The sequence below is a fragment of the Parasteatoda tepidariorum genome, chromosome 5 (genome assembly GCF_982258835.1).
Source record: "Parasteatoda tepidariorum strain Cologne lab strain chromosome 5, Ptep-v5.0, whole genome shotgun sequence".
In the NCBI taxonomy this organism is placed as follows: domain Eukaryota; kingdom Metazoa; phylum Arthropoda; class Arachnida; order Araneae; family Theridiidae; genus Parasteatoda; species Parasteatoda tepidariorum.
In genome coordinates, this window is record NC_141759.1 from 58934808 (window position 1) to 58958319 (window position 23512).

Here is a 23512-nt window from a genome sequence, read left to right on the forward strand (position 1 = left end):
TTGTACTTTAAACGGATAACTACCACCACTGACCTTATAATTGTGTCAAAGAAACAAGGCGTTGACCAGATACTAACAAATTCAAAACTTTTTCCCGAGATGACTCTAAGACCAGGTAACTCAATGCATTGTTAGATGACTTCTTATTGTTATGTAGTATGCTACTGTTACCAATCAATCTAAATTAAAACTTTTAAAATCTTATTTCTAAAAAATATCTATGAAATGTTCATTCACTGGGGTGTGTTCCATCACTGGTTGGTTTACCCTATATCGTCTTAATCTTAAAAGAAATTTTCGGAAGTGTTTCACAAGTGTTTCGCAGAACTATTTTACCTATTATTTAAGTAAATTTTGACATTTTTAAGAATCTTATTCTTTACCCTTTTACATTTATTATTTCTTCATTAATATACTAATCAATTTTTTTAGTTCTTTAATTTAGGTTTTCTTTAAAGTAAAGTTCCTTTCTAAATTATAGTCAAGTTTTCTTGAAAAGAATTATTGTCTGCTAGCTAAGAATAAAATCTTGCAAAGAAATTAAAAACATTCCGCTGTTTAAAATTATTTAATGCAAAACAGCTGATTATTTACTAAGCATACTATTTTTTTTTGAAAAAAGAGTATAAATTATTCATTGTCTTTCTTTTGTTTCTCGTGACTTCAACATAGATTATCTAAAATATCGTTGATGTATTTTAAGTCACTACAAATAGTATAAAGATACCGAACATAAAAAGCTGTCGTATTCGTAGCCAAAATTTTTAAGTGTCTTAAAATATCTCAGTATCTTAAATGTCGTTCTAACATCTTAGTTGTGAAATTAAATTTTTAATTATCTGACCACGAGTGATTCACTTATTATTTCATTATATATTTTACTCTTTCTTTATGATATCAAGTAGATTTTTTTCCTAATAATATACTAAACTATTTTGTTTAATTTTTTACTTTAGCACGATTTCCAAGATATTATTGTAGTATAATTTGTTATCAGGAAAATGCCTTATTTTGTTAAGCAGGAAATACTAAAAATTGAAATTTGTAAGAAGATTCCGAAGCCGTGCCAATTTTAGAGTCATCTGATTTTAAAAAAATGCTATAAGAAATACGCAATTTCCGAACTCATTTTAATAAAAATAAATAAAAAACGTGGCAAGAAGGCGAACATACTTTTTACAGAATCTGTGAAAACTAATTTTTCCCATATTTCCTCAAAAGAGGATAAGAATGATATTGCTCTAAGAGACCTACTCAATAATTTCGCTATTTCCAGAATGAAATCTGTTTGATCGAAACATATTATTCCCTGAAAATTAAAACGAGGAAAAAATTAGCTTTTATTATTTATCTAAGCTTATTCCATTTATTTAATGATAGCGGTATTAAGGTTAAGAATATGCGATGGAAGCCCCGTTTACTATTATAATATAAATGCATTAAATCATGTAGCTTGAATAATTTATTTTAAGCAAATTATTTAATAATTTAAGCAAATAACGGCGTAAAAATAAACTCGATCAAAATACTCCGAAAGTATACCCTAAAATATATATAGAATAAACTTTGGCATCGATATACATAAAAAATACCTTTTCAAAACTTATTTTAATATCGAGTGAAAAATTTAATATGTTGTGTAACTAAATGGATAATCTCAAGAAACTGAATCGAAAGTATAAAAATTTCATTGATTTAAAAAAATAATAGATGATAATAAAAGTAGACATGTTTTGAGCGTCCAATAATGAAAGTCACAACTTATTCAAGCCTGACAAGTCTTGAGAATGGGCGATTATATTTGAACGCTCAAGGCATGTCGACTTTTACTTCCCTCTTCATACGTTTCGAAGTCAGTTGAGTTTTTATCGTCAATTATACTGTTTTACATTTGGGTCTTGATCATTATTTTGATAAGGATTTTCACTCGTTAAAGTAAACATATGCATTTTAATATTTAACAGGATTCATGTGGTCTTTAAAAACGTAAGAGCATCAATATTGTAAAAGTTATATTTAACTTAAAAATTCAAATTTCGAGTTAATAAAAGTAAATATTTTATCTTTTAAGTTTTTCAGTATCTTAAGGATCTTACTAGCTCTGTTTAAAAAGAGAGTATCAGATATAAATAAGAAAACATAAATAATCATAGTAGCAGTATTTGGTGGTAAATGTAGCTTATCGTAATTGAAGAATATGGTGTGCGACATTGTATGGTGAATTTGCGAACGTAAGTTTCAGAATGCATCGAAACACGAGGATGCAATTTGCTGATCATCTTTATCCAAAGAAAACCATGTAACCTAAATATCTAGCAGAATGAAGCGATTTTATAAACAACGAATCATACAATATGCAACATATTATTTCAATATCTTATTCATAAACATAACATATTTCAATGTCTTCAAAATGCGTTAAACATTCAGCAATTCCTTGAGTTATAGAAAAAAGAAATATCGTAAATTACAGAAAACCTTGTGAATGAGCATTAGAATTACTATATAATCTACATTTTATTTTTCAAGCATTTTTTTTCATCTTCAAACTTTTTTGCCTAGAAGACTCGATTAACCCTTTCACACTGACTGTCACAAATACGTGACAGCATAAAACAGTATTTTACCAAGGTAAAAAGATAAAACTGGTAAACAAAGTAATTCTTTAGCAGTTTATTTGTGGGCGGGGTTATAATTGTTTGATTTATTTAATTCACCATTACTTAGTTCAAAATAAAATTATTTAGTTATACTTTGAACTAGCATTGATTATATATATGATTAAACTAACAATAATTAAATTCAAGGCAGCGTAAGTCCGTGAAATTAGCAACGCCTGTATTTAAGCTACCATTTTTTATTTATTTACATCCTGATTCTGATTTTGTACGAATGCTTTCATGAATCACTGTCCCCAAGGGGTTAAAGCTGTAAAAATGATTATCCCTAAAATTTTGTATATAGCTGTAATAAATTTTGTCAATTTGATTTTAGTATGAAATACTCGAATAAATTTAGCAAAAACAGCATAATCTAAACAATATCAGATAAAAAGTTCATGCATTTAAATTCTAACAACTTAGAAAATCATAAATAATTTATAAATCGATTCAAATTTTCTTTTCAAAGGACATTAAATTTTTTTTTTGCTTTTTAGACAGAAATCAGCTTAAAAATTGTCTATTGCCTAGAAACTTCGAGAGATTTTCTATTAACAATGAATTAAACCTCTCTGAGCAATCACGAAACATTATTTCAATTTCTTTACAGTCATAGTATGGTTGCCTAGCAACCTAGTAAAATTAAGCATTCTTCTTTTGAATTAGTCAATGGGTTATCTTAAAATATTCATTTGTGCAGGCGACTTTTTTTGGCGGTTTTCTGGACTATCGCCAAATATATAAACCTTTATTGCTACCCAATTTACCACCCAATTTTTTTGAAATTTTGTCTACCCCCCCTAATTCAAGTGTCTAGATTCCAAATATGCAAAAAAAAATATATGTTTATTCAGAGAAAGTACGTTTTTGTGTCTGATTTCGTAACTTAATTAATAGTTAGCACTAATTAATTAGCATATTTGAGGTCACCCCCAAGAACCATTAAGATTGACACTTAGTTCGTGAAAATCCGATCATTAGAACGAAAGTTATTCAGGGTGATTCGTTTTTTTTTTTGCGGACTGTACAGTGCACCAAAAAAAAAACGGACCACCTGAATAACTTTAGACCTTATAACTAAATCTTCAAGGTTTTAAGACTTAATCTTAATGGCTCGAGGGGGTGATCTCAAATATGCTAATTAATTAGTGCAGACGATATTTTATGTTACGAAATCGAACACAAAAACGTATTTTCTCTAAATAAACATGCCTTCCTTTTTACAGATTCGGAATTCTGACCCCAAAAATATAGGGGACAGCAGCCATCTGGGAAATATAGTCCCCATAGTTTAGTCAGGTGAGCGATCCAAAGTTTGGACCTCATAATGGTAATTTTATTTTTTGCGTATTTCGCCGTGTCTCGAGAACTTTTAAGCAAATTTAAAAGAAATTACACACGATTATAAAATTCGTTTATCTAAAGATAACTCTATGCAAAAGAAAAATTTTAGTAAATATTTTTGTTATTATCTTATTTAATAGTAGTCAAAAAAATTTTGAATTGTAGCATTTGAATTATATACCATTTTTACATCACTTTAAAGTGCATAATTTTGCCTGGCAAATTACAGAGTTTGAGTGAAATCGGCTAAACAATTCCTGAGAAATAAATTTTAAAAAAGTCGTCATATTTAAAATTCGATTTCTCAGGAATTATTCCATTGATTTCGCTCAGATTTCGTATATTCCATGTAAAATTACATTCTTTAAACTGATGTAAAAAATCGCGTACCTTGCAGTTCCAAATATTTTTGACTATTATTAAATAAAATAATAAAAAAAATAAATAAATATTTACTAACATTTATTTTTTGCATGCAATTATCTTTGGATAAACACATTTTATAATTGTGTGCAAAATTAATTTTTTCAATTCGCTTAAAAAGTTTTCAAGACTAGGCAAAATACACAAAAAATTGAGTTAACATCATGGGGTTCAAACTTTAGATCGTCTCTTGACCAAACTATACAAATATATTTCCCAAATTGCGGCTACCCCCTATTCTTTTGGGGGTCAGAAATTTAAATTCATTGAAAAAAATGGTATGTTTAATCAGGGAAAGTACGTTTTTGTGTCTGATTTTGTAACTTAAAATAACGTTTGCCCTAATCAATTAGATTATTTGATTTTACCCCTCGAACGATTAAGTTTGAGTCTTTGAACGTGAAGATCCGATCATTAGATCAAATATTATTCAGGGTGGTCTGTTTCTTTTTTTCGATTCACTATACATTATGGTTCAACTTAACCAGATATTAAGGTTGCAGCAACTTTATGGATTTTAAGGTTTAATATGCTCAATTTCCTATACTGTGCTATGCGCGCTGATCTCAGTGCTGACGTAAAATATCCTCAGTGGTAGACGGATCATGGGTTAGGGTCCCCTTGCCGTCAAGCTGACCGTGGGAGGTTTTCATGGTTTTCCACTCCCGTGTAACGCAGATGCGGGTTAGCTCCATTAAAAAAGACCTCTACGAAGGTAAATTTCTCCCAATAATTGATCCAGGAGTTCCCTTGTCTTCTGGATTGGGTTCAAATTTACAAGGCTACCGAGTTGAACATTAGCAGTCGTATACCCCCAAAAAATGGGTCGGCTGTTTCCTCGACGGTTATAAATATACTGTGTAGTTTAGTTAGTTTAACCTCCTTTAGCCTTCTTAGCTGTGTGTTAGTTTTGTTAGTTTAACCTCCTTAGTTTTCTACTCCGTACTGAATGGAGCGAAATCGAGACCAATCTCGAAACCACCAAGAAAAAATTCCCAATTTAAAAAAAAATAATAAATGTCATTAATCTGTTTCATATTATCGTAAAGTTGAGGGGGGAAAAGACAACAAAACCTATTACACTTGACCCCTTCTCAGTAGGTTTAAAATCAACGAACTGCTTCTCACGAAGGGCGTTTCGAATTTCAAATAATAGTGAACCCTAACTGTGCCATCTTCTTCCAGAGTTATTATAATCCAACTTGATTGCGTAGGGGCGTCGAACTTCAAAATTCATACCTGACCATTTTTGAGATACATATATTAATCAAAATATTTATCTCTTAAATAAATTGTCGCATAAGTTAGGAGCCAATATAAAACAGAAATCTAAACTTTATATTTTAACTGTTGAACCTCTGTCATTGTTGGACAAAATAAATTATAAATTAGTTATCCTTTTTTGATATCTGCTTATAGTATTAAAAATATTGAGTATTCTAAAAAAAAAAAATAATATAACTCGTAACAATTTGAATGAGTTGGTTCAAAATTTACTCTTACACTTCACTTTTCACCCATAGTTTTTATTTCAGAACTTAAATTTCGATATTTTTTATTTTATTTTAATTTATGAAAGTTTTTCATAAGTTCTTTGTGGTAATCATGAATCCTTATGATAAATCCACCTATTAAATTGTAATTTAGAAGGGGGGGAAATAAGAAATAAAGTATTTACCGTAATTAAACTACATTTTTAAAAAAAATTGAAAATTAAACCTATCAAAGCAATCTAGATTCAACAATAGTTTCACAGCCAGGAAGCAAATTCTTCTCTTCCAGTGTGATTTCAGGTGAAGCTAGTTAGGGAATTTAACCCTCTTTCATTTTCACTACTTTTTAATAGTTTTTCAATCAGTTAATTTGAAGATAATATGAGACAAAAATTGAAACTTACTCTGGAGTTTCTTACCTTTTTCAGCATGAATCTTAAAAAGTACTCTAATTATCATATTACAGCTATTTATCTATCCATAGATACAAAAACGGAGGTTCTAAATAATTATTAAAAAAAAATTCAAACCGTGTTTTATATTAGCACCATATACTGTTCCACGTTAGCCTCCTTCACGTTGTCCACTTGTTTTTGATTGCCTGTAACAAATTACGCTACATAAAACACATTCTACGTTTTAATATCTGAAAATAACCGGACTTTTCAGAACAAAACCGTAAAGTTATTATTCAAGTGGTGTGCTTCAAAACTTCTTTAAGTCTAGAAAAAAATTCTGTATTATAAAAAGCCTCTAAAGTAATGATAAGGTTATTTAATGTTTTTTTAAATTTAAATTTTCATATTTTCAATTTTTGTGATCATTATGAATAGTGTAATGTATGCGTTATTCATAAAATACTCCCAAACCTTATTTTCTATTTCTATTAAACTGGCAGTAAGTATGCTTCACATTAAAGTCAAGATTTTTGATATTTGAGTAGCGCTTATCACAGTTTTTTACTAGATTTGAGTTGTTTTATAAACTTTTTACAGGCAGTTGTTTTGTTTTCTTTTTGAAAATAATTCTCTTATTGATTATTAATATTTCTACATTATCTACAACTACGTTAAAACTTTCTGTTATTTTACAGCTTTAGATAATTCTCAGCATGTTTACAGGAAAAGATATCAAGAAAGCCCAATGAGGTATGTATATTTTCTTCTTTTTTGATAAAATTTTTGACTTAATTTTGGACCATGTTGAAACACATTCATAGATTTTCAAACTTTTTATCCAATTGAAATGGGGAAAAAATTACAGAATGTTCCTATGATGCCGCACATCCTGTACACCTACAATTTTCTATTAAACCGAAAAAATTTCACTCTCATTTACATATTGAAAGAAACGAATATTTAATGTCATTGACGGAGGTAAAGCTGTATTGAAGTTTAAAAAAACCTGAAGAAGTCCATTTTTAAAGCTCTAAAAGAATCTATTTTTTTAACTTTGAAGAGGAGCATATTTAGAGAGAGTTAGTACTCAAAAATGTAGGGTTAGAATTTAGTAACTATCACAGAATTTGCTTGTCCTGTCATTGTCAGTGGATGGGATATATAAAGATTACTCATTTAACTTCAAACGCATAGGACTCTAGTGTATATTTTTCAGAATGGTTGATACATTATCAAAAAACCCAATGAACCAATTTACTTGAAATTATTTTCAAAATTTTGTGAATACATAATTTATGTGAGATCAAGTTGATAGTTTTTAAAAAAAAATATTATTATTTATACTACTATAATTTACTAATTTAAATAAAATCACACTATTGTTTTCAAATGATCATATCATGACGCATTTCAACATTTGCTTTTTTCATTTTACTTGATAAATTTAAAATTATAAAAATAAGATTTTATATGAATTTAATTTTTCAAATACTTTTGATTGTTCATGTCCTGCTCACATTCCTTTTAGGAACGTGTATAGAAAGCGCTTTATTTTAATTATTTTCTTTATAAGATCAAAATATATAATATATATATATATATATATATAAAACAATTAAAAACTATTCATTGATCAATAAAAAACAAAAACAATTTCATTTTATAACAGTGTATGAAATTCTTTTAAAAAATTTTATTAAAGAAAGCTGCAAAAGAGTAGTTTTAAAACCGACCTTAAGACTTTAGAATTATTAAGGACAATTCCTGTTCTGATCTACTCTTAATTAGTTTGGCCAAATGGATCAAATCAAGTCCATTTTCCATCAAATTCGGGATGTATGAATGTCAAAAATTGACCGAAATATTGCCCAAGTTGTTCAGATAATTTTTTATAGGATAAAACGATAATTTTTTAGAGAGGAAAGTTAATTAAATATTTGTGAATACCTCACGTTTTAATTCTTTAATTTCACCTCATGGTCAATTTTCGATCAAAAATAATATGAATTTAAGCTTCTTTAACATACTTTTTATTAAAAACCCTTGTTTTGTGTCCAAAAAAAACCGATGTCAGCATAATTGAAAGTTGTTCCATAAAGTGAAATTCGAATTATAAATATTCTTCATAATACAATGTCCTTCATTTCTTACAAATTATATTAATTTAACGTTAATTTTCGAAATCAAATTAATCTTAAACCAGAATTTTTTGTACCGATCTATTTTAAATATTAGTGTTAATGTAAATAAATAAGAGAAAACACACGTTTGTTAAATGAAAAACTATTTAAACCTTTTTTTAACCTTATTTAAATCCGTTTTTAATTTAAAAAAAAAACCTTTTATAGGGTGGAATCTTCAACAATGTCCGATCCCTCCTGCGGCCTTCACGTGAGTAATGCTCTAAATGCTCTTATTATTCTAATCTAAACGCTTTTTCGTTCTTTTTTTTTCTTCCATTGTTGGTTTCTTGAGATTGCTGAAAAGTGAATCGCAATGTCGGTTTTAAAAGTAGACTTTTTTTTCAAGTGTGAACTAGAAATCATTCATTTTCGACGTCATTTTTAAAATCATTAAGCATTATAGGTGAATCCAGAATAGAAATACAGAATGTAAAACGTAACATCTCAAATTTTATTTCAACATTCTATCAGTTCAAAACAGGATGAAGGGATCAAGAAAAAATTTGCACATATTATTATTCCAAAAAAAAAAAAAAAAAACTATAAATTATTAAATCTGAAACTATTTTTAGAAATAAATTATTAAGCATTACAAATATCAGGTTTACAGATTTAATTTTTTTAGTAATGCAAAATATACTCTTAACAATGGACTTTTTCAATAATAGAATTAGATCATTCTATTACTAAAATCTGCAGATTCTTAGCTTAACCCTTTATTGTTATTTACTAATAGCGCTAGATTTAGTTTGAAAAACATCACTATATATATATATATATATATATATATATATATATATATATATATATATATATATATATATATATATATATATATATATATATACAACAAAATAAATAAATACAAGAGAACACGAAGAAAGTTAAGAAAAACAATAAGTTTCATTTATTGCGCATAAGCTGCAAGTAAACTGAACTCATTAGATAACTTCAAAATGAAGCTAAAACATAGGAAAATTATAGACATGTGAAAAGGGGGGGGGAGATGATGATGGAAAAAAACTGATTTAAAAAAAATTGTTAATTTTAAAAAATTTCATCCTTTTTTTTAAATCAGTTGTTTGTTATTTTTTTTCATTATTATTCCCCCCCCCCTTTTTTTTTTCTTCATATGTCTATAATTTTCCTCTGTTTTATCTTCATTTTGAACTTATCTAATGAGTTCTGTTTACTTGCAGCTTATGCGCAATAAATGAAACTTATTGTTTTTCTTAACTTTCTTCGTGTTCTCTTGTATTTATTTATTTTGTTGTGTATATATATATATATATATATATATATATATATATATATATACTTTGAGTCTTTAATCATTTAATACAAACAGTTTATCGTCTTGAATGCCAAACGTAACCAGTGTTTATACTAGTTCTAAGTCATGCCATCTGAATAAGTGACTCTGCTTGATGCTTAATAGCATCTTAAAAAATATTCTTATGCATTTATTTCCAATTTAAGTTAAAATAATTTTTTTCTTTCAATCAGTGATATAGATTATTAATTAATGAGGACGTTGTCCAATCAGAGATTACTCTGTACTAATTAAAATATTAATATCAGGCTCAATTTTGATAACTTTGAGCTTTTTATCGATTTAAATACCATACTTAACCAGCCTCCATCCTTGGCCTAAGTTGTGTCATTTGACTAAGCGAAACTGTTTGATACTCAATTAAAGAACACATCACATTTTTAAAAATTGATTGAAGATTCAATTAGTCCTAATTTGATTAATTACTGGCAAAGTGTCTCAGGGGTTAGAGTGTTTGCCTTCCAATGAAGTAAACCGGGTTCGAATCCCAGAGAGGGTGGGTTGATACGAATTCCGCACTCATCTCGCACCAGCCCCAGTGATGGCGTAAAAATATCCTCAGTGTTAGACTGATCATGGTTAGAGCCCCCTTGCAGCAGGGCAAACCGTGGGAGGATTTCTTCTCCATGTAACGCAAATGAGGGTTAATTCCTATCAAAAAGGTCTACACTAAGGCAAATTTCTCCAAATACTTGATCTAGGAGTTCCTTTGTCTTCTGGAATGGGTTCAACATTACTAGGTTAGAGAGTTGAATATTAGTAGTCGTAAACCCAAAAATTGGTCGGCTGTTCAACGCCATAATAAAATAAAATTACAACAAAGAAAATTTTCATTAAAAGTGCACTGTACTTCGTGTAATAATTTCAAAACAAACAAAATCGTATAATGAACTCTAAAATTTAATGCACTTTTCCTACGTAAAACAGACAAAAATAAACTAAATAATATAATATGCATTGATAACTTCTTAAGAACTTAAGATTTTATTCAAACTAATGATAGTTTTCTTAAAACAGTGGTATTCTTCCGCCTTTAAGAAATCGATTAGCAGCCACGTGCATTTGAGGAAATTCTTTCTGTGCTATGCAATTGAAACCCATATTATCTGAATAACATATTCCTAAAATTTGAACAATAGATGAACTAGAAAAGGTAACTCCATACCTGGTAATGAATTTGTAACCAACTGAACAGATTTTTGCCTTTAGAATTTCCACCATTATTTTAATCGCGTGGGAACTTCAACCAACAATTACTGAAGGCCCGGAGAAGTACTTTAAAGGCAATAGTAATAAGCATAAGCAGAGAAGTGAAGTGAATTAAGTTCATTATTCCCATCATTCCATCGGAGAGGCCGGGCCATTACGATCGAATTCAGAGCCTTTTGCAGTTCTTTCCGTTAATGGCTTTTCTAAAATGATGCCGCGTAGGTCATCGCGTACCCACCACTGCTGTGAGCCATGAAATGGACTGAAAGGACCTTTGACCACTCAGAATGACCATCCAAAAGGAATGGACTTGTTGGAAAATGGGAGAAATGCTTAGATGTGGAAAATCTCACTCTCTTTCGGTTAGATATCATTTCATGGTTTTAGAGAACATTTGGTTGGTTGGAACTACCAAGCAATGGGGATACCTAAATTAACGTATGGAAATAACACTCCATCGCAGGTCTTGGGTAATTTAAAGAGAACGGTTGGGCATCTGCGTCAACGCTTTTAAAACCCATTTGTGGCTTCTGTAATCTATTTGTAAGTTTAGATAACAAGGATTCAACATGCTGCACTGATTCGGAATAGCCAATATCCGTCTTCCTAATTATTTGGCTTTGGAGATGCGCGTTTCAAATTTTCTTATCGTTTAAGATCTCAGTAGTAGTTAACAAATAAGCAATGATAGTATTTGCAAATATGTATTCAAATAGTTGCAATTGGCAAATAAGTATTCAAGAAGTTGTGTTCCACTAATGAATATTGTAATGGTGATATTTAGCGAATAAATACTCAATTTGTAGTGTTTTGGCAAAATGATACATAAAGATAGGAGATGAGATCTTCCTTTATTATTAATTGTCCCTGTCTTAACAAATTAGCATTCAAAGTCAATAATCTAGCAAACTGTTATCAGGAGTATTTAAAGTATGAGTCTTAGAAAATAATACTGCGTGCACTACTATCCATCATATCAAATGCACAGTTCTTAGAAATCTCCTTTGCTTTTAATATATTTATATTATTTAGCAAATAAATCATAATATTAATATGTAAACAGTAGCAGTATGTAAATAGTAAATTGCTAGTAAACGCAAACATGTAAATATTATGACAATGGTATTCATCAAATGATAATTTTAATAATACGTCACACTTAATTTTCAGTTTCAACTAGACTTATATTAATTATATATTTATATTAATATTTTACCCAACAAATATATTTATTAAATCAATCGGAACAGCATTGTAGTCCTAATTATTGCTTTCATTTGCTTAATATCCTCGTTCTAAGTAACTTAAATTACATCTTATATGAGGGTAGTGTTTTCTGATCAGATAAATAAATTTACATTAACATCAATGTGACAATAACAACAATAATAACAACAACAACGACAATAACAACAATATGTATTAATGCGTTTAAAATTGCCTTATTTTTCATCAGTTAATAGAAGCTGAATGAAACGCCCCCATTTCGGATCTCTTTTCAAAACATTCAAAAATGATTTAACGGCATTAAGACGGTATACCAACTTCATTCAATGTAGCAAAACATGGACATTATTATGCAAAAAAGTTTTTTATTTTATTTAAACTGCTTAACACGAAATGTAACATATATTTGTAAATTGATCCATTTTTTAAGATTGATTGTAAATAGATAGGTTCACGTCAATAAACACGTACGATAAAATTCACTATAAACTCTGCAGTTCGTTTTGCATTGTTTAGCGTAATTATATTATTTTTTCTTGATTGAAATTGGGTGGTAGTTGCCTAAAACAAGAAAGGATTTCATGAATACTTTTAAAATTGTCTTTTCAAAATGTAACATGAATTTTAATCTTAAGTTCCGAAACTGAAACGTATTTTTTTCAACTGTTATTGGTGGTAAATTTGAAATTTATATGCTTGTTGTGTTTCTAAATTTATGTTTCTGCTCGCATCAACATTTTCCATACACACAGTCTACATGTCACGTAATTTCGATTCTCTTTAAACTGTCAGATAAATTTGTCTGCTAACTATTTATCTTACAAACAAAAAAACATTCGGGTAAGACAAATATAATAAATGAGCTGAGAATACGCCTGGAATAGCTTTTATGATCTAAGTCAGAACCGTGAAAACTCTCTACCTCCCATTCCCAATTAAATATATGGTACATATTTATTGCCGAAAGTGACCAAGTCAATAATTGGAAAAAAGGAGAACATATGTCCAAATCATTTAAACACCTGTTTCCTATTGGGGAAGAAGCAGAAGCCAATATTCATTGCTGATACGCATGCGCCTATTAACATGGACCAAAAATAATCTTGTTAAATAAGGGTGTTTAATTCCAGTTGTACCTAGAATATTTCACATTTGACTTGGTCACTTTTGTAGTGGAAGAATGGTGCCTAGTATGCAATAGTTCCCATATTATAGGAGATCCCGGTTGTTGCTAATGAGACGGTGGGCTCAAACAAAAACAGTCAAAAACACATGTGAAGATTGTGCGAAGACAACGTGGAAGCAAGTTGTCTTCGCACAATCAAAACGCAATGATGTTTTAGAAGTTTTTCAAGTTGAAGTGTGTTATTAGTCAAATGCAAGTTATTTTTGTTATGCTTCATACATTCTTTTTGTCATTAAGTTGTCTATAAATGAACATGGATCGAGATTGTAATCAATTACAGCTTAAGTGTTTAACAAGCCTTGGTACTATCTTGATATTATGACACATTGAGATAGATCTTCCAAATTTTTGAGATTTGCTAATATTTATCTCTTGAAACACATTGAAATACTTAAGTTTTGTAAATTTGGCCGATTTCTAATGATTTAAACAGATCACATTTACATTAGATAAAATAATTAGAAACGTCATATTGATGACTATGCTTTAATCTTAATTGTAAAAAGTCTGTCTCATATTGGGTACCTTTCCTCTATACCTCTATACATTAATTGCTCCAATGTCATCTTTCAGTGACCTTCATCAGACCAAAACTGAAAATCCAATAACGTAACAATTGCATAATGTACAGAACATAGCCTCAACCATTAGCTGTCTAGATATTTTCCCCTTAATATCAAACACTTGCATAAGCATTGACGTATCGTTTACAATGAAAAAATTACTGCTTCGCTTGTAAGACCTTCAGTGGAAATAATAGGGTGTATATAGGATGTTGGTGAAAAGATTGAGAGTTATTTACTCTTTTACTTCCTTGCTGCAGCGTCGTTTATGCCCCTTCCCCCTCTACCAACGTTATCTGAGCCACGCGACACTTTTTGAGTTACGGCCCATCGAAAGTTGTGTGGACAAGGAGACTTTAGCAGACGATCGTAAAATTTCCGACATCAACCGGCCAACCATGGAGCTTTCCGAACCATTGGCTCTGGATCCATCGTAAAACGATAGCTCCGGAAGAAACAAAAAAAAAATTGAAGTTGGTTATTGAAGTGAAGGGGAGAGCCAACTACCTGTTAGGAAGACAGTGGGTTATCTGGTCAACACCGGTGACAGGTTGGCTTAAAAATACGAACTGGAGGGAGGTAGTCGGCACTGGATCACTCGCGTGGAAAGCGTCGTCCAACCAGCCAGAAAATTGCGCCAACGCCGCCGATGACGTCACGCGGGGCCTTATCTACCCGCTCAGGCCCTCTGGTGACCGTAATGAACACTTCAATTATTCCTTTCAGCGGTTTGCCCCCCTACCCTACCATCTTAGTCTTTGTTTGTAAGCTTTTCTATTCCCCCAACCTCTTGCAACTGTTCCCTATTATGCGCGCTAATCCTTTAGCTTTCTCTCTCTCTCTGATCTTCCTCGTCCACCCTCTATTTCCACCCCCAATCGTCTTTTCGAGAATGTTCTCTGCTGATTCTCTTTATTTCCCCCTCAAACCCCTTTCTCTAGTCGGCACCGGTATGTCGGCTACCGACTCCGTCAATAATTATGACCGGGTTGGCCAACATTAATTCCGGTATGCATACATGTGCAGCAGGGCCCCTGCCAGAAAGCGGAAGGAGAAACCTTTTCGTTTTACTCTTCTGTCTGTCCTTCTTCCTATCCGGGAGAAGAAAGTACGAAAGAGGGGGTAGCCGGATGGTCCGGGAGAGCGAGAGGGGTAGAGAGGACGAGGTTTATTGTTCGAGAGGTCTTCCTCATCGCTGTGGTATGTTCGCACATTGGTGGTGAATGATGTCGCAAGAATAACTTCCATACGTGAACGAGAATGTATAAATTCTTTTGGGTCCCTGGCTAAACAATGATTGGTCAGCAGACGCCGCTCAGGCTGGATGGCTTTTAATTGCATCGACATTCGGCTCTCATCTAGAAAGGGTGGGCGTCGAACGACCGCGATGGGTTTGTGGGGGGAAGGGGGATCAGATTGTTGTCTCGCTTCTTGATGACAAATGTCTTTTAAGATATTTTGTAATGAAGACGATACATTTGTCGTTACTGAGGGGATTTGATTTGGACCACGAAGTTAAATATCAGCAGCGTGTTGTTGAACTGTTATGGGTGATATTTTTCATTCATAAACTTTTAAAGATAACGCCGTATTTCTTTGTATCTACCAAAGCAAAAATTATCAAATTACATTCATTGTGCTAAGAACATTCCTGCTCAGTAAGCAGTAATTGTAGAAATTTTCCGCAAATTTAGTAGGGTTTCAAATCGAGCTGTTTTGCTGAGGTGATGCGGTTGATTACTTTCATTAGAATTTATTATTTATAATCTAATTTAGTTTTACAATAAAATGTATGGATTGTATTAATTACTTCAAGGCTGATTTAATTTCTATTATTATACTTTTTGAATGATTTAAGCATTTTCTGGTTCAATGGAATTTCCTCTAAAATCAACATCCTTTATATTATTTGTAAATAATAATAATCGACCTAATCTACGTATATGTGCAACAGCCGAGAAAGCTATAAGCTGCCATTCTCACGGCCGGCTGATCGGGGGGGGGGGGCTCTACTCCCAGTCTAGACATCCCTAAATTTTCTCCACTCCTTAATGCATGAGAGATAGCCTTCTTCTCCATTCCATTATAATATAGTAAAATATTGTAGCAAATTTTTAAAAAAAAAAAAAAAAACCTTTATGGCGAACTTTAAATTATTATGTTATTATTTCTATTCGCAACTTATTAAGTTTGTGTGTGATTAAAGCCATAATATTATTTATTTTAAAATCTTATAAGAAAGTATCTTACAGCAACACTCGTTTGAATATTTTAAGAAAAGACCAAGCAGAAATAGAAAATTTAAACTGAAATGATTGAAGTAAAAATCTCCTTTGTTCCCTCTAAGCAAGAACGCCTCAGGAACCTTATGGACATTTTTTGGATACTTTCTTTATATGCTTCTTTATATCCTGTTCATTCCGGTAAAGTTTTATTAGTATACCCTCATTTAAATCTTAGAAAGGAAGATTGTTCCTTTGAATTATATGCTCTTTTAAAAAAGAAGGAAATTGTAAAAAAGGTGAACTGTTTGATATGCACAGTTTCAGATTTATGCTAATCGGTCAATAGAGACGGGAGTACAATTATGCCTTTCATACAATACATTAAGATCTTTCTGATACTTCAATATCTAATCGAAACATTAAAGTGATATAATAACAAAGATTATCTTCTAATACAAAGTTGCCACTCTAGACAAGTAACAATTCTACAATTATTTTTTAAGGTAAATAAAAGTCTTCCCTAAAATCTTTTGCGGCACCAAGCAATTTTTAAATTCTACAATACAATGCATTTCTTGCAAAATTGCAAAGACGTTTTAATTAAAATTATATAGGTTTTAATGTTTATTGGCTATTATTGGTTTTAATGCTTTATTTTATAACGTTTTATACACTTTAATAAAATTAAAACATATCATGATAAAATTGCCAAATTTTATCACGTTTACCAAATTTATAACAGATTATAAAACCATATATGATTTTTAATTTTTCTGGATTCATTATCAAAGTGCACCAGAAAAAATTACCGACCTTTTTTGTGTTTACATAGAGCCAGAACCACGGTAAATTCTACCATATTCTGGCAGTCTTGGCCATACTTTTTTTTCAAGAATGTGATCCATTTTATTTATTTTTGTGAGAAAATTTAAAATAAAGCTTTATTGAAACTTGAAGCGGCAAAAATGCAAACGGTATTTTTTTAGGAGAATCGTTCTGAAAATAGCGAAGTTGAGAAATAGTTTGAAATTCTTATCTAGAGTAAAATTCTTTTAACCAAAGAAATACATTATAAATTTATATATTGTATTATTGCAAAATATCGATTCAAGCTTACGGATTCAATAAAATTCTCTTTAATGAATCTAATTGGTATAAATTGCATTTTTCTGACAAGTTTTAAAAGAAAGCTTTGATTAAATTAAGCGGCAAAACAGCAAGCGATATTTTTTAGAAGAATTTTTACGTTACTCTGAAAATGGCTAAATAAAAATATAAGGAAGAAAAAAAAATGGCTGAAAATTCTTCTCCAGCGTTCTTCTAAATTTCTCTCGTCATATAAACTAAAGACAGAATTGCATTCAAGACTGTTGTGTTATAAATTTTCAGTAAAAGCTGACACATCGTGCTTCGGGGTTATTCAAAAGAAAATGAAATATCTTAAAATCCATTTCCCAAACTACCCTTTTCAAAAGACACGAATCGAGTAAAAGTTTTAGACCCGAGACTAAAAATGGGCGACACGCATATGACCGTCTGAGTAAATGGCTTAAGCTTTACGCGCACATTCGGGACCTTCAATTTGCGAACTTCGAAAACAATTTTCTTTCTTAAATAACTGCGACGAATTCCGTATGTCAAATCATTTGTATCCGTCGCTCGGTAATTTTTTTTCTTCTTCGTGCCATTATATATGTTTCTTTAAATTCAGTTTCTTTTTTTAAGCGAGGCAAAATTTCCGAAATTCTTTCAATTTCGAAAATTTGGTTGAACTGGTTTTTCTGGCCACACAATTCAAATTTTTTTTTGAGATGTCTAGTATGGCTAAATAAACCTAAGCATTATGGTTTTATGCAGTTTTTTTTTCGAACAAATTTTGTTTGTTGTTTTTTCAATTATATTTATTGATTTTAAGGATAAATGAAAATTTCCCATGATAAAAAAAATTTTAAAAAGAGGCAGAATCAATATATATATATATATATATATACTGATTTGGATGATATTAAAAACAATTATAACATTAACGATGCATAAATATAAGTATTTCCCAAAAATCTAACATCTAAGAAATGCTTATTACTAAACTATACCTAATTATACTACCTGTTATTACTAAACTATACTATACCTAATTGTATTATTTTATTATTTTATCAAGGGAAAAAAAAACAAATAGAGGCAACATATTGCATGCCTAATACCTCAAATTGTGATTTAACGACGGTCTTGTGTTCTAAAACTGCTTTCGAAAGATGCTATCAAATTGAGTAATTATTCAACAGCAGTTTACTTGTGAAAATAACTAAAAAGGATTAAAATCTTATTTGGAATTTTCCCTCTCAGTCTTCACCCCTTCTACACTCGATTTCATCGAGGGAAAAATGTTCTTACAATAAAGTTTTAAAAGTGGAGCTTTTTTACCAATGACAATTCAAAGAATATTTGCAAAATAGTCTATAGCTTATTACTGTCTCTAAAAACGCATATTTAATGTCTTAAAAATAACAATATAACTTTCAAAACACAATGTAACGAAATTTAATCAAATTCAACTTTGAAAAAATTTTAAATCCAGTTTAAATTGCAATACATTATGAGTTCTGAATGAAGCTACAGTGTTTCTCGGGAGAAAATTGAAATATTCCAGTGCGTAATTTATTATTCAGCTTTTATTCAGAGACGATACTGGCTAACAGCCAGTAAATATTACTATGAGGTTAAAACTATTTGCATCAAAATGATTTGCTGGCATCATATAGCTTCAACCATCTATCGAGTAATATATATATTATAAGCCCCCTTCACAATATTATATATATATATTTGCATTGACTACGCTTAATATTTAATGCAAGTCAGGCGAATTCGGAGTATTGCCCGTAAATTCCTTAAGAGTAGATGGACATGTTAGAATTTTAGTGAATCGTAAATTAATTTTGAAGTTTTATGCAACGACCTCTTGATACAATGAGTCTGTTGAATTTCAAATGGGAGAAAAGCTTGTTTCATGAAGGATTCTTAAGTTTGAAATTTAAGAAAAGTTTAACATTGTGCTAATGCAAATCAAATTTAAACTTTTCAAATATTTAACAAACATTGTCATTTATACAATAAAGCTTTATTACTTTGTGAACTGAATATATTTTGAATATTTTATATTTTAAGGGGAGGGGGTGAAGTTTTGATTCATTTCGTACACTATACAGGATTTGAGTACCAAATGACATAAGAAGGACTATTTGATTATAGTTAAAGTTTGAAGATTTTGTATATATGTATATAATAACATACATATATGGCAATACTTTTAATTTCAATGATTCTAACAAAAGTAAGAGCTAAAAAGTACGTACTTTTGCTTATACTTGATTACTTTTTAAATTTAGTACTTTTGCTTGTTTTTTTGTCGCTTTTTTAGGAGAAAGGTATTTGTAACAAAAATATCGGGAAAAATCCTTACTTTTTTCTCGAATTTTCAGAAAAAATTTCTTAAAAATGAACCGATTTTTTTAAATTAAATATATTTTTTAAACTATTAATTTAATATATAATATATTGTCTTAAAAAACTAAGTTCTTTTTCATTTTTAATTATATTTAATTAATGAATTAATGTTCTGATTCTATATCATATGTATATACACATTTATATTAATTGTAAATATTTAATTAAAAGTAACTAAAATAAAAATTTTCCTTGTTGACCTAAGTAGGTATTGAAAAAATTTTACTTAAAATTATTCATAATTAATTCATCATAAAATTACTTGTTTATGATAAATTCGGTTTTCTAACCCCCAAAATGTAGGAAATAGCCGCAATCTGGGAAATATGGTCCCAATAGTTTGGTCAGGACAGCGGTCCTAAGTTTGAACCCCTAATGTTAATTTTGCTTAATATTAATAATACTTTTTGTGTGCTTCACCATATCTCTAGAAATTTTTGAGCGAAAAACTCATGCTCACAGTTATAAAATTCGTTTATCCAAAAACAATTATATGCAAAAAATAATAATTTTTAATAATTATTTATTATTTTTTAATATTTTATTGAATAACAATCGAAAAACAAAATGAATTGTAAGAAGAAGAAATTGCTTACACAATTTTAAAGAATGTAGTTTTTCTAAGGCAAAATTCAAAATTTGAACGAAAAAGGTTGAATAGTTCTTGAGAAATAGAATTTTAAATGAAGTCGGCATAACGCTTTATTAACTTTGCAATTTCCACAAAAAGTTCGATTTTCCACAACATCATTTTGGCACATCATTTCATGCATTGTAAAATTGCTAAAAGGCTTTGCTGCTTGTAAGAGTCGTATACGTAAAACATACTTTCTAAAATTGATTTGATATCAGCATTTGACTTAGAATGAGCAGCTAATATCCCATTAAATTCAGATAATGAGAACAATTATAATTTCAACAAAGTCTGCTTTGATTAAAATAAACTTATAAAATTTGTACATTTTATTACATACGAGGTAATTATTATATGCTTTCGTTTACTCTAAATATGAACGTGCTACTTATAGCGATATTTTTATGTTCATAAGTAGTAAGGAAAGTTTATTATACTTATATAGAAAATGTAAGTAATTTAATATCATACCTGATAGCGTTCGTATGTTAACTACTGTCATAAAATATAATAGTTGTAGGATTTTTCAATTGTTTTCTTCATCGGATCCTTTTGAAAAAAGTATAGAAATATTGTTTGAGAAATTATAAAAATTATTAAACTATATAAATGCATTAAAACAATAACGGATGCATGGAGAAAGAAAATTTGATAAAATTACCTTACTGTAAGGTAATGACATTTCTAATAAAAAAAAAGAATTTTGGTTAATAAAACCAAAATATACGGTATTTAAACCATTTATTTGGTAATTTTTTTCGTAATGGTAACGGTTTACCGGAAATACTGGTTTTCAAAATTGTAGTTCTTATTACCGCACATCTAGTAAAAAAAAAAATTTTAAAAATTAAATTAAATTTAACCGAATAGTTTTTATGCCATGCTCTAAGGCAGGGGTCGCCAAACTTTTTTGATCGTCGACCCCTATATAATTTTCGGAAATCTCCATCGACCCCCATAAGATAAATTTTCTGTTAATTGAAATAAAACTCTATCAGATACTGTGTCTGTACATTTATTTTATGAATTTAAGCATTTATTAAAGTAATAGTACATTGTGTAACAATAGTTTTATGAAAAATATATTATTGTTGAAGTTTAAATACCTTAATATTTATTAAATAATAAGTAATTATAAATAAGTAGAAATAATAAGCAAAGTAACTACAGATTTATTGCTTCTTAATCAATGAGATGGGTGTGCCTGGTGTTTTTTTGAAGGTTCTCTATATTGGGTTCAAAATTGGTCAATTTTAATCTTAAATCCCCTCGAAACTCCACATTTAATTTATTTCTTTACTTAGTTAAGATTGAATTTACGTGACTGAAACCGGCTTTGACCATATAGGAACTTGGAAATGCTAGCATGAATGACTGAGCTATTTTGTAAAGTTTTAGATAATTTTGCATTGTATTTATATTTGTCCAAAATTTGCTTATTGTTAAATTTTAAAAAAGCGTCTTTGCTTCAAGATCTTATAATAATTCAGCAAGCTTCTTGCAGGTTGATGTCCACATTTTCAATTTGAGCAGAAAATGGCACAATAATCCAATCAGGGATGTCAATGTTTTCCAAATCAACAAAGCACAGTTTAAAATCGTCGCTCAATTTTTGAAGATGTCCTGTATTCTTTCATTTCTAATTGTCGCAGATTTGAAAAATACTGATAATCCTTACGTAGCAATGAAAATCTAAATAAATTTAATTTTAGGAAGCCTAATGGTATTGTTTGAACTTCGATAATTGTTACATCTTTTCCCTGCAGCTTTGTTTGGACATCATTAAATTTTCCAAATAAGTCCTCTAAATAAAAAATATGGTTCTTATTGTTTTGGAGTTCGTCACTCAGATCAGGGTTTATTTCACTGAGAAATTCGGTCGAGGAGTCAAATAACTGAACGAGCCTTTGCAGGCATACACCTCTAGACAACCATCTAACTTTGGTGTGCAGAAGTAATTGATTAAATAACTCGTCGTTTTCCTCACAAAGTTTGGAAAATAATCTTGATTTAAGAGGTTGGACATTAATTTGATTGATACACTTCATACAAAACTGTAAAGCTTTATGTAACTCTGGACTCAGATATTTTGCTACTAAGTTGTTTCTATGCAACACACAATGAATAGTACGTATATCGGGCACTTTTTCTTTGAGAAATGTAGCAAAACCTCGGTAACGCCTTATCATAGCAGGTGCCCCATAATGTGGCTACCGCTATTATATTTTCAAGAAGAATTATTTAAATATTCGTGTAAACATCTAAAAATTGTCTCTCCTTTTCCATCTGTTTCAAAATATTTAGCAAATAAAAATTCATCAATGAATTGTCCTTTTATTTTTCTGAAATATCTAACGTACACCATAAGAATAGCAGAAACGCCAAAAACAGATTCATCAAGTTGAATAGAGAACTTGCAATTTTTTAGCTCTGAAACTACCGTATTATCTATTTCTTCAGCCATTTCGTCGATACGCCGTTTTACAGAATTTGTACTTAATGGCAATGACTTTAAAACATTAACGGAGTCTTTTTTCATTACATTCTCAATGACGTCTTTAATTGCAGGTATAACAATTTTTTCAGCGATTGTGTGTGGTTTCCCCCTCTTTGCTATATTAAGCAAAATCTTGTACGAAGCTATTAATCCTCCTTCAGTTTCAACTTCAGTAGACTGATTCATAAAACTTCTTAAGGAAAAATTCACATTTCGATCAACTATAAGTTTTTTGAAAAATTCAAGTAAATTTTTTTTTATCTGAGTGAACCCTAAAGATGATCTTTCATTTTTGACGGTTTCTTGTAGTCATTTCCAAAAGTTTTTCTCATCGAAGACACATAGAAATCGTTTCATTTGTTTGTTATAAATGATGTCTGATGCTAAGTCAATTATAAAAAAATTCACAAATTTTACATACTCAATTAGGTATGTGTGATTTGAGTATTAAGAACTGTTTCCCCCAATCGACCCTTCCGATTCGGATCGACCCCCTGGCTCAGATCGACCCCCGCTTTTGCTAAATAGACCCCTGGGGGTCTATATAGACCACTTTGGCGACCTCTGCTCTAAGGTGTCATGAAAAAATTAACAAATCTTTATCACTTATTATAAAACCATATTTCATTT

General features: G+C 30.1%; 1 protein-coding gene across 3 annotated transcripts in view; it reads left to right on the plus strand.

Moving 5' to 3' along the window:
* The window catches only part of LOC107438880 (homeobox protein cut), a 215526-nt gene that overhangs the window by 132650 nt on the left and 59364 nt on the right, over positions 1-23512 (plus strand). For all 3 annotated transcript variants that reach the window (XM_071185699.2, XM_071185700.2, XM_071185701.2), the window contains 2 exons: positions 7014-7068; positions 8667-8709. In XM_071185699.2, the coding sequence (XP_071041800.2) occupies positions 7014-7068; positions 8667-8709 (98 nt within the window). The remainder of the gene's footprint in view (positions 1-7013; positions 7069-8666; positions 8710-23512) is intronic.